General features: G+C 37.8%; 1 protein-coding gene across 2 annotated transcripts in view; it reads left to right on the top strand.

The window, feature by feature from the left end:
* PREX2 (phosphatidylinositol-3,4,5-trisphosphate dependent Rac exchange factor 2) overlaps window positions 1–13,405 on the top strand; it is a 330,482-nt gene that overhangs the window by 112,345 nt on the left and 204,732 nt on the right. For both annotated transcript variants that reach the window (XM_075583773.1, XM_075583771.1), the window contains exons 8-10: window positions 4,283–4,386; window positions 8,304–8,453; window positions 11,245–11,389. In XM_075583773.1, the coding sequence (XP_075439888.1) occupies window positions 4,283–4,386; window positions 8,304–8,453; window positions 11,245–11,389 (399 nt within the window). The remainder of the gene's footprint in view (window positions 1–4,282; window positions 4,387–8,303; window positions 8,454–11,244; window positions 11,390–13,405) is intronic.

Below are 13,405 nucleotides of genomic sequence, written 5' to 3'. Positions count from 1 at the left end.
TGGCACAGATTAATACATTAGCAGTCAATGTGCAATGAAAATCATAAAAATAAATAAATACAATAAAAAAACAATTACATACAGTACATTTAATATGTATCTTACCTTTAGAAGTCTTCACCCTCCGAATCATATCAGAAAGATATCAGGAAGATCTCGACCTACGACGTCATCCACTGCAATCTGATTCCATCCTCCTTGAAGAACAGCATCAGGTACAAAAATCTTCTTCTTTCTTTCATCTTCCCATTGGCTCCTGTACCATGTGATATGTTCCATTCGTTAAAAAGGATGTGTCATCACTTTAAGTGATGAGGTCACATCCTTTTTAGAATGGAACATATCACATGGTACAGGAGCCAATGGGATTGTCATAAATCCCATTGGTTGTAATACCATGTGTAATAGCCATGTGGTTTTAAGGATGTGATGTACCTCCCTTGGAGATGACGTCACATCAATTAAAAAAAAAAAAAGCCTGTCACATGATGCAGCGTCCAGTCAGATTGGACCTGTACGTCTCATTTTAGCAGAAGATCTCGATGTGGCAACATCCGTTTTGGATTTACCATGGGGTTTTGGATTGAAAGAAAGAAGAAAGAAGGGTAAATAAAAAAAGAAAATAATGACAGATGAAGATAGAAGAAGGAGAAAGAAGATGAAAGAAAGAAGATTTGTGTACCTGATGCTGTTCTTCAAAGAGGATGGAGTCAGATTGAAGTGGATGACGTCGTGGGTTGAGAGCTTCCTGATACACCGGGATTCGGAGGGAGAAGACTTCTAAAGGTAAGATAAATATTGAATGTATGTAATTGTTTTTTTCCAGGTTTTTTTTATTGTATTTATTTATTTTTATGTTTTTCATTGCCCATTGACTGTTAATGTATTAATCTGTGCCCTTTTAGGGTACAGATAAATACAGTGACAGGCAATGCATTTTTTGGCAAATGCTTTTTTTAAATTAATTATTATTTTTTTCTATTTCTGTTTATTGTTTTGATTAAATTGTTTGGAATTCGGGTGGCTTGTTTTTGGTACATTTTAGGGTTGGTTAGCAGTTTAAATTAATTAATTGTTTTGTTGGCTAGTGCTTTTATTTATTTATTTAATTGATGTGTTGGCTAGTGCTTTTATTTATTTAATTGATTTGTTGGCTTGTGCTTTTATTTATTTACTTGATTTGTTGGCTAGTGCTTTTATTTATTTAGTTGATTTGTTGGCTAGTGCTTTTATTGATTGAATTGGTTGGTTAGATGTTTATTTAATTGTATTCTTATGTCTTGGAATAATTTAATTTTAATTCCTTTGCTGTTTTGGTGATAGGTAAATATATGAAGAGGACCTTGCTCCTAACTCCTACTGTAGTACGCGTGCTGCCAGGGAGATGGATGCTAGATTGTAGTATGGTCTGTATCCAAAGCCAGATACAGTAAGATCCCTTTATATTATAAATGGTCAGAGTTGGCAAAAAAAAGGGGGAAGTGTATTTAAAATCAAATTTATTCGCATTCATATGCAACATTTAAAAGTAGACATAGATATGTCTATATGTTCTACTCTAGTCACCTAGCAGATGCTTATACATAGATGGTAGTGACTATGCCAATATAATGTTCTTGGTCCTATATATTTCTCTCTTATTCTGAATATTAGAATTCATGATCATTTACAGATTGTCTCTGGTGGAGATAGTACCACTCCAGAGGTTTAGGTCTACCAGGATGAATATTCAAATAGTTTTAGTTATAGTGTTATAATAATTGTAAATCTGCGTCAGGGAGGGGTGTTGAGTCTATAGTTCCTTGCAGAGGATATCACAATGCTATCACAAAGTTAACAACCAGAGGATCAAGCGTTGTACTTGCATTGTATCCTATTAACCAAGTATACACACAAGATACTTGTAGAACCTAGAACTGATACATGATCAAAAGTAACAGCCACTTTCAAAGTATTCATACTGTAGACGTACCAGCCAATGGCATTGTGATATCCTCTGCAAGGAACTATAGACTCAACACCCCTCCCTGACGCAGATTTACAATTATTATAACACTATAACTAAAACTATTTGAATATTCATCCTGGTAGACCTAAACCTCTGGAGTGGTACTATCTCCACCAGAGACAATCTGTAAATGATCACGAATTCTAATATTCAGAATAAGAGAGAAATATATAGGACCAAGAACATTATATTGGCATAGTCACTACCATCTATGTATAAGCACCTGCTAGGTGACTAGAGTAGAACATATAGACATATCTATGTCTACTTTTAAATGTTGCATATGAATGCGAATAAATTTGATTTTAAATACACTTCCCCCTTTTTTTGCCAACTTTGACCATTTATAATATAAAGGTCTGCGGTGCGCCACAACAGGGATCTTACTGTATCTGGCTTTGGATACAGACCATACTACAATCTGTTTTGGCGATAGATACATTTTATTCATGTGTACTATTAGACTTTTTAGTTCTTTTATTGTTGGGGTCTTTATAGTAGGTGCTTGTGAATTTATTTTATTCTTGTGTTTTTTGGCCTTAATGATTTGTATTAGGATGACCATTGAGTGCTATAGTGGCTTATCATGCCCGTATTGTATGGGTATGATGTACCACTGTGCCAATAAATGGACAGAGGGTGGGTACAGTGGTCCTGGGGTTGGGTGGTTATGCCTCCTGGGTGGGTAGCGGGGTAGGGTGGGTTAACCCCTTAATTACTACAGTGGTTATTAACCACTAAGGTGATAAAGGTTTAGGGGCCATTAGATTGTATTTTTTTCTTGTACTCTTGCTGCCAATGGAGGACATGGACCTGGAGTATGGTGATGGTGATGCCCTTCATCATGGCAGGGGTAAGTAGAAAGTTTTATTTACTTTATTTATTCTGGCTGTCTAATGTTTGATTTTGAATGGGCAAATGAGCTGTTATCCATATTTGGATAATAGTAATTTTGCCCATTACTGTACTGTATGTCTTGGGGCAGGGGGGGGGGGTTGGGGGTAGAGGAGGTGGATAGTAGGGTTGTTGTGTTTATTTTTGTTTATTGGGCGTAGAGAGAATGGGTGACGGGGATAGTAGCCCCAAGGGTGGGTGTTAAGGCCTTCCGGGGGGTAGCGGGACTGGTTAACCCCTTCATTACCTTAGTGGTTTCCACCGCTATGGTAGTGAAGGGGTTAACTTCTCCCACAACCTTCTCAGCAGGCCTAACCACCCACCCTGGGGCTACTACCCCCTTCATCCACGCACTCTGCCCCCAATAAACAGGCTATTGAGGCTAGACTAGCCACTAAGGTAATGAAGCTGTTTTAATAAAAATGTTAATACTATTGTTCATGGGCAGGGGGTCTCCAGATATGAAACGCATTGATTTCAGGTCCAGGGACCCCCTGCTTCCTGAGATACAGGCCCCCACGGTCATGTGATGCGAGACATTTAAATGCATAGGAGATACCGGCACCCCATAACGGGGCCTGTATCTCGGGAAGCAGGGGGTACCCGTACCTGAAATCAACGCGGTTCTGCTCTAGAGACCCCCTGCTCACATATAATAGTATTACAATTTTCATTAAAAGGCTAGGATTGCTGCTTAGGTATGCACAGGGAGAGGCAGCTCTCTCTGTGCAGCTCTCTATGCAGCTGGGCCAGATCGCTGCATATCGCCGGGTGAGCCCTTTAGAGAGAGGCAAACATCACGTCGCCGCTCCTCTCCAGTTTTGGGCATTTTGCTATCACAGGTATTCTAGGCTTTCTGATACCCTGATAACAACGCTCAAAAAACTGGCGGCATAACCAGCTCAGCAATTTATTTTTAATGAAGGCTACTAGAATAGGCCCCTACTTCTGTAGGCGACCTAAGTGGTATTACGTGCTTTGTAAGCACATGTTCCATGATGATCTTTCTAATCTTGGGACAATCTAGATTTACAGTCAGCGTTTGCGATAATGAATTTAAATGATATATTTCCTCCATGGTTAATATCTGATGCACTTTGTGACCTCAATTCAATATGCTTCTTTGTGCTAGGAATTAAAACAAACACTCAACAAGATAGACGCTTGAGCTTCAAATAGCCATGTGAATCATTTCAATATAATTAAAACAGGAATTATTTACAGTAGTTTGCAACCTTCAACATATAAGTGCCACTTTTGACTATGACGGTGATCACACACTCCAAGAATAGAGTTAACATTATTCATTATTTTTTTTAACTGAACATACATGCATTATATTCTTCCAGAGCAATTATCTTGATTTTGTTTCATTTTAAGGCGTTTGAAGAACAGCAAAGTGTCCACAGATGGGCCTCGCTATCTTTTCCGAGGCCGAATCAACACAGAGGTGATGGAAGTGGAAAATGTTGATGATGGCACAGGTGGGCGTGTTAATAATTATGGCAGAGCAGCCCCCGACATTTTCAATCACTCTTCAAATGTAAAACTGTCGCCCTTGGGGTAAACAATAGGCAACGTTTAACTGATTTCTCACTAACCAAAATAGCAGAACAATAAGGTCTATGTATAATTGCCATGCAAGGCATTCGGCTGCTAAATGTCCTTTTTTCTCTTTCATTAAATGAGTGCTCTAGCCTAATTTGCTTTTTATAAAAATAGTTTAGTGTATTCAAACAATGTTAATATGGATTGAATATCACTTTATGTGCTTAACTAGTGCTCTGAAAGACCTCATTGCAATAAACATTGTACATCTTAATGCTGCTAGCTCAGCAGATACACTGTATTACTTACTAAATAAAGCATTACAGCAACATTATTCTCTGTTGTATGCTTGAAAGTGAATTAATGGCTAAGGTTCTCTGACTTACTCTTTCAAGTCCCTCATTACTATAACCATGTTTTTTCTTCTCCTTCATGAAATAACTGTTTGTAATATAGGAGTTAAAATCAGAAGAACAGCTTGGGTTCTGGTAGTGAGCACATACTGTAGATTACGTAATCACTGAACAATTATTAATTTCTACTATGAATTATAATAATTCCGTAATCTATTACTTTGAAACCAAATGTTTCTGTTTTCTTCAGGTTTGAGTAACTTCTACCCTTACCTGTTAATTACTGTTTTTCCCATTTATCTTATTAAACTGTTTATGCATTTCATTATTTGTTAAAAAAAATTAATATATATATACAACGGTTTTCAAAAGGTAAAAATAATAAGACCACTACCAAACATTTGGCTAGTACAGAGATATCAATAGTCACAAATATATATTTGTAACAAAAAATATTTGTATATCTTTTTTATTTTTTGAATAGCGTATATTACCTATATTTTATAAATTAATCATAGTACAGCCATTAGTTTAGTTTGGTCCTAGGACTAACTGCTCCTTTAAATTAAACATTATATCATAATTTAGAGCAGAATATGTTAATTTAGTTTTGTTGCAACATAGTATATATTAGAGATAAGTGAGTTGGTATTTTTGGAATCCGACACCCCAAACCTTGGCTCCATTGTGTTCGGATCACTGAGGTTCAGGGGTATTCCAAAAATCCGAACTCGCTCATCTCTGGTATAGCAACACAGAGTATACTTACCTGAAGACTGTACATTTTTATTTCTTTAACCCCCACGTTATATCTTTATAGCTCTAGCTTTCATGGTAGATATTGTGCTTTGCTACCCTGGAATGTGATTACACAATAGAGTAGTCTCAATTGTACATTTTCCTCCCTGGAAACACACAAGCACACATCTGCCTGGGGACAGAAGAATGGCATTGGAGTTGAATATTTAGCCATCAGTTTCCTTGCAGACTGAATGATAAATTGTTGGAGCTGCTGACGTTTCACAGCTTGTGCACGCAATACTTGGCTGTGTTTCATCTTATTTAAATGCGCATCTATGGAAAAGATACTTGCATGTCTGCTGACATTTGATTCCTTCAGCAAAAATACTTGATAATAAGGAGACAGCATCTGAAATAGAAATCATGCCATGTTTTGAGATAAAATATATACTTCTGTATGCAGTAGCTAACATAGTATTGCACATGTATATTGACACTATTTCAATTTTTGTATTATACAACATAGGTTTTGTTAAATAAAAGACATTATTATCGTTTGATGCTTGTTGCATGGCAAAATATATTCACATTCAACTAATAGGTGGTCACACATTCTGAGAAGCAATTGAATTAGAAAGTGAAGCACATATGAGTGAACAGAAGTATCTGGTCACATCAGTCGTAATCACCAGTAATATTTGATTTGTTAAATGAAATGATTGGAAACAATGTATATGGATCAGCTGAGTGAGAGGCAGAGACCCATTTGTTTCTGGGTGTAAGCATTAGGCTGCGCTTATAGTGATGGCGACAGTGATGCGACGTCGCGTCAAAACAAATGCATTGCCACCGTCGCGTGCGGTTATAGTAAGGACGGAGCGGCGGCCTGGTCGCGATCGCTGGAAGTCATCTCAATTTGATTTTTCCAGCGACCGTAGCCTGACGTCGTCGTCGCCAGCACTATAAGTGTAGCCTTATGCAGCTTTTTGGAGCCATCACAAATGAGTTGACTTTGCTGTAGTTGAAGCTCACACATTGTAGATGTCTGGTTGGAATACTCCCTTATTGGAACACCACCAGTTTACAAAAATCAGTGCATCTTTGGTGTAGCATTTAACTTCTGTGTAATATTTTTTTATTCATAAAATGTTTTACCAGGAATTATAGGCTAAAGCTGGTAAATTCCGGGCATTATTGAGATCTCTGCTCTCTGATTGGTTAAAAATCCGGGCATTATCCAATCAGTAATGGCCCGGAATTTTGGGCACCCTGCCAAGTTTTTCAGCCAATCAGCTTTCAGTTCTCATTCACAAAGAGTGAGATCAGCTCTTAGACAGGAGAGGTGATTGGACAGGAGGCAGCAGCAAGGCACTGACTCCTCCCCCACCCTACCTGCAGAGAGCTATGCACAGGAGAGTGAGTGGAAAGGTTTTATGTTTCTGTTGTGTGTTTTGTGGGTGTAAAGGGACCAGCAGAGTGTTTTATTGGTGTGTGTGGGGGGTCTTCTGTTGGTGTGTGTTTGTGGGTGTAGAGGGGGAGGCTGCAGTGTGTGTTTTGTGGGTGGAGGAGGGGTGCAGAGTGTTTTGTTGGTGTGTGTGTCTGCTGTGTGTGGGTTTACAGGGGGCTACAGTGGGTGTAGGGAGGGGGCTGCTGGTGTGTTTTTGTGGATGTAGAGGGGGCAGCAGTCTGTTTTGTTGGTGTGTGTCTGCAGTGTGTGTGGGTGTGTGTGTGGGTGTAGATGGTGGAGGAGGGCTGCAGAGTGTGTTTTTGTGTGTGTCTGCAGTTTTGTGGGTTTACAGGGGCTGCAGTGTGTTTCTGTATTTGTGGGTGTAGAGGGGGGCTGCAGAGTGTGTGTGTGTGTGTGTGTGTGTGTGTGTGTGTGTGTGTGTGTGTGTGTGTGTGTGTGTGTGTGGTTATGTGTGTGAGTGTGTGTGTGTGTGTAGGGGGGGCTGTGTGTAGGTACAATTTCCTTTTAATACTCTTGCAGTTAAAGCATAAGAATGTTGACAACCATGCTAATAAAAATCAATGACTATAAAAGTGTATCTTTTTTCAATGAAAAGTAAAAAAAGCCTACATTTAGCCTATAATAGTAATAATCCCCTCAGAACAGGGCATTACTGGCCAATAATGCCCTGGCTGGGTTAAAGTCCCTCGGCTTCGCGTCGGGCCTTCAACTCTTCCAGGAATGCACTGTTGCTTTTGGGATTATTACTTCAATAATACATTGAGAGTTACCTCTCGTTTTCAAGTATGTCCTCGGCACAGAGTTATGATGACAAATACATGGTTATATTAAATGTACAGTGTAATACATTACATTGCATGAACATTTAATGATAATATATGTTATAGGTGTATGGAATAGTTACAGACCAGATTAAAATGTGAGACAGCTTTATTTTATATTCTGTTGGTAAGAATAGTGGCCTACTCGTCATGCTGCTGATCTTGACGGTGGGAAAAAAACATTTGTAGACTGAGTGCCTGAAACCAGTTACTTTGTCTTTCTGGCTTCTAAAAATGTAATTTGTCATCAAGCCTAATGTTAATTGTATCAATACTATGCTAGGTACTGTATAGCAGTGCAGGTATATTCTAGAAATTGTATTTAACTTTATACTTTCTAATATTGATTGTTTTCTCATACATTCCTCTTTTCTATGATTTAGCCTCTTCTTAAGATTTCTGCTATGAAAAAAATTGTCACACCCTTTGTTATTCTCTGGAGAGTAACTTGATTGTTGTTACAATTCTAGCTGATTACCACAGTAGCGGTAATATAGTTGTCAGTGGCTGGAAGATACATAACACAGCCAAGAACAAGTGGTTTGTCTGCCTGGCAAAAACACCCGAGGACAAACAAAAATGGCTGGAAGCTATATTAAAGGAGAGGGAAAGAAGGAAAAGTAAGTGAATTCATATTGTCTTGTCTTGATTTGTATGAGAAGTAAACTGACACACAGTATAACAGGCTGGATACAGTATGCTGTAAGCCTCAAAGCAGGCTGGCCAAGTTTCACTTACTGTATATAAAATAGATTAACACTTCTTATTGTAAACTCATTGAAGCCAAAATGGCCTTTATTAGTACTGAGCAATCACATCTTAATCAATTTGACACAAATACTGTGATAGCAATACAGAGTAAAAGACATTGAGCCATATTTACTAAGCAGTATATTAGGTAAGTCAATGGACTGTAAGGTCACTTTCAGCATCAGAAGGTGTCATATGCAGTAGCAGCTTAGTAAATACTGTACGAGCCATTAGATTTAATCTTTTCCCAGAAGTTGTATTTTACAACTCTTTCTGGTATTGAATTTCTATGCCTAGATGAACCAACCTAATTGACAATACAATGTAACCTATGGTATCCATTACAAATCCCTTTTACGGTAAGTTCATTTTGTCCATGTGCCTGTTAAACGTTTAACTGGTGTGCTAGTAATACACGGATCCAGTGAAAAACAGCTACCCTGTACCATTTACTTTGTAACTTGTAGACAACTCCCCCTCTCTTTGTAAATAATGTCAGTAGCACTGTCTTTGTGGTTCAAATTTTGCAAATGCATTAAAAGTAGCTATATTTTAACCAAGGTTTGTATTTGCTGCATTTGGGTGAAGACTTCAAATGAACTAAAACCTCTTTACTGCTAGAAGGAACTATGAGGTATTTCTCAGCAGTAAATAGTTATAAATAATTATTTGTAGGCCTGAAATAATGTTACGTGGATAAACATGGGTTAGCCAGAGGAAGTCCCACCAAGCCAGATAATCACCACTTGACATGTTTCTGCTGTGTTCCTGTAAGTTCTACATAAACACTCTTTTAGAGGAATGCATTTCACTCAGCACAGGATGCAAGGTGACTCATAGCTAAATAAACCTCTTGTAAATACCATAACAATTGTAAACAGTGTCCATAAATTAGATATGTTTTATATAATATATTGTTCCAGCTAGTACATACTGCACTGTTAGACCTCAACAAAAATGTGCACAGTAACCTTTCCAATAAAAACGGAGAGAAATATAAAATTCCATGACAACCGTACCTAATAAAACTATTAACATGATATTTGCCCTAGGCCATAGATGCACATCTCCCACGGCACATCTCATTTGTCAGTATTAAACCCATGCACAACTTAAATAATACATGCTTATATTTCTTTCAAGGGAGGAATGTCACATTTCTGAAATATATACGTTTTATTACACTTTGGTTTACGTACAGTATCCAGTATATTCCAGATTGATTATCAACAAGCACGAACAATCACTACATGTTGTGGAGTTGCTGCCACATTTACTGTGACCTTTTAGAGAAAACAACACAACAGTTGTTTGTTGGATCCATACTTCATTGTTTGGATCCAACATATCCATAAAGCACTCGTACTCTGTAGCTCCTCTTACCACCATAATTAGATCATTGAATCCTGTAGAAACATACAAATGTCTAGGTTTCTTAAGCTATGCAAATCTGCTTAAAGCATGTTTTGGTTCTTTAGCCCATATTCCATAAGCTGTGAAGTCATCTTTACATAATCACAGAAAAAAGAATGGTGTAAAACAGCGCTAATATATATAAAACACTTATGTGATAAAAGATGCTGGCAGCCAAGTAAAAAACTGACAGTACAGTCAGTCAAGGACACAAGAAAAAAGGGTAAACCGGCGCCACAGAAAGTATAATAAAAACCAAACCAATAAGGTGTAATGTCCAAATGGAGTCCTAATAATGCTGGTATTTGAGGGTTCTCACATCAACGAAGTATTATGTGGAAAAAGAAAAGAAACATATTATGGTGCAGTAAATCAAAACACTGGGATGGAAGGTGTAAACTTGACAACAAAAGACATTCAGGACATACAAAACAAGACACACACACACGAAAAACACTCGCACAGGCCTATTAATAAAGAAAAGCTGGTTTACCCTTTTTTCTTGCATCTTTACATAATGACACTTAAACCTTCCAGAGCCAAGAAAAGATGGCCTCCCAGCTAATTCAATGTGGCATGTTTGTTTCTTACCATTCTCTGTCTGGGTTTCATAGTCTTTCATTCTTTCTTTTCTTATCTGTATTTAGTTCATTTTGTCCATTCCTTTTGTTATATCTTCCTCCTTCGTCTGTCTCTTTCTCCTTGCACTCTTCTGTTCTTTGTTCTCCTGCTTCTCATCGGAATATCATTCAATTTCAGTTCCCTTCTTTTCATTCTTGCTTTTTGAGAATTTGTTCCATGTCATCATTCTTCTTCTCTTATTTTTTTTCTCTGTTACTCTCTTTCCCTTTTCTTGTTTCTCATCTAATGAGAACCTTAAGTCCAGTCTGAAGTAAGTTATACAAGTAAGCAATATCTTTTCCAGTGAATCCTTTATTGGAAGTTATTGAAGCTTACTAAATACTGGGTACATAGCTAACTTTATGATACATGTTTTTAAAAATATTGGGCTGACATTGGCATGTAAACAGTGTTTGAAAGAATTATCGCTCAGAGAAAGTAAATATGTTGATTGTGTTAACTTTAGTGGACATGGACCATATTCCCTAAAGGACTAAACTAACTAACAATATCATGTCAATTGCCACAATGACAATATGTTTGACTGAAATATTAACTAATTATTAAACCAAATTTGAAATGACTTGAAGACTTATCTCAAATCTCAATCTTTTTATTGCTTTGCAGGTTTGACATTGGGCATGGAACAAGATACCTGGATGATGATATCAGAACAGGGAGAAAAACTCTATAAAATGATGTGCAAACAAGGAAACCTAATCAAAGACAGAAAAAAGAAACTCACTACGTTTCCAAAATGCTTTCTTGGGAGGTAGAGACTTTATTTCAGAAATAAGTTTAGCACTTTCATTTCTTTGCTGACTTAGGCAAACTAAAAATGGCAGTCATTGTGTTGGATAGATTTTCTTATTTGTGTTTCTGTTTCATATAAATTGCTTTCAATAATATTCCACCTTGTTCACCTACAGCGCCTCATTTTAGCCTTGGAACCGAACGTTTCCCCAGCTCAGTGTTAAATTGTATATACCCTTAAGAAGCCATTCAGACTGTTTTTCAGCCAAAAAGCCACATTAAAGTAATAGGGATTTTTGTCCGAGAGCGGCCTGAACAGTCGCTTCGGAGTATACAGAATTTGTTCCTGTTTGTATTTACTCTTAATAAAAGGTTTACTACAAGAAAGAAAACACCAAGGGAGCCCAGAGCTACATCCAATATGACAAAAATACAGTGAAATACATATATATATATATCTTGAAAAAGGGTTATTTAGTTTAAACAGGTAAAACAAAAAAAAAACAGAGCACAACGCTCATAGTGAAGTAAATCAGGGATAACATTGTATTAAATATCCAAGGATAGGTAATGTGCGTACATCAGGGAAATATTAAAACAGCATTTCATGCTGAGCCACCCTTTATTCAGCTGCAGACGCTCCTACTGTATACCAGTTCACGTATATTTTTATATATTTGTTATCACTTATATTATCCTAGTGCACTTTCACACCGATTTTAGCACTATATATGGTTGCGCACTTATTACTCCATTTGTATTATTTTGTTTAACCCTTTGGCCAAAGCATTATATGGAAATATATATGATATATATGATATATATTTTGTGGTAATTTTGGGGGTTTAAATGAGCTTACTAGGTATCTGTGTGTTTATTAACTTTGTCCAGCTGGTCTCAGCTGTTTTGGCCCCTCCTCCCCAGGTTTTAAGCTCTCACCTCCCCCCTTTCCATATGTACAGGTCTGTTCATTCTGCTGGTTGTGACAGATCCAATGCAGATCATTCTTTCTGTTATTATACAGGTAAATAAGAATTGTAATCAGTTAGTGTTGGGACCTGTGATATGCCTTGAAGTGGCTCTCAGGCTTATAATGCTTTGGCCAAAGGGTTAAAGTAAATGACCATTTTTCAAGAGAATATATAGGCATTTCACTGTGTATTTTTGTCATATTGGATGTATATATGAGCTTACTGGGTATCTGTGTGTCTGTGTGTTTAATAAAAGGTGAAGCAAGAACAAGGCAAGGATTCTAACCACTGTTAACTTCCTCTGACACTTTGTATATTATCTCCCTGTACTGTCTTGCAACCATAGTTCTGTAAAGTGTTACAGTACCTACATTACATCTGTAACACAATATAAATAAATATGTATGTGTGTGTGTGTATATATATATATATATATATATATATATATATATATATATATATATATATATATATATTATATATATATATACATGAAAGATTCCTTGAACTTTAGCATTTAAGTCCCTACTCAAAGCTGAAGACTTGACTCACGTGCTTGGAATTATTCTCTGCACCTTTGGGTAATCCATAAAATAGTTAGGGCAATTGAGAAAAAAAAGTGCTGTGCAGTCATGGTGCTGTGTAGTGTGCTGTCACAGTGCTTTGCAGTTACAGTGCTGTGCAGTCAGAGGGCTAAGTGACGGTGCTGTGCAGTCACGGTGCTGTGCAGTCACGGTGCTGTGCAGTCATGGTGCTGTGCAGTGTGCAGGCACGGTGCTGTGCAGTGTGCAGTCACGGTGCTGTGCAGTGTGCAGGCACGGTGCTGTGCAGTGTGCAGTCACGGTGCTGTGCAGTGTGCAGTCACGGTGCTGTGCAGTGGGCAGTCACGGTGCTGTGCAGTCATGGTCCTGTGCAGTGTGCAGTCACAGTGCTGTGTAGTTTGCAGTCACGGTGTTGTGCAGTGTTCAGTCACGGTGCTGTGCAGTGATGGTACTGTGCAGTCACAGTGCTGTGCAGTCACAGTGCTGTGCAGTCAAGGTGCTGTGCAGTAACAGTTCTGTGCA

Source organism: Ascaphus truei, chromosome 2, assembly GCF_040206685.1.
Source record: "Ascaphus truei isolate aAscTru1 chromosome 2, aAscTru1.hap1, whole genome shotgun sequence".
Taxonomy (NCBI): domain Eukaryota; kingdom Metazoa; phylum Chordata; class Amphibia; order Anura; family Ascaphidae; genus Ascaphus; species Ascaphus truei.
Note: the sequence above shows the minus strand (reverse complement) of the source record. Positions and strands in the feature narration are given on the sequence as shown.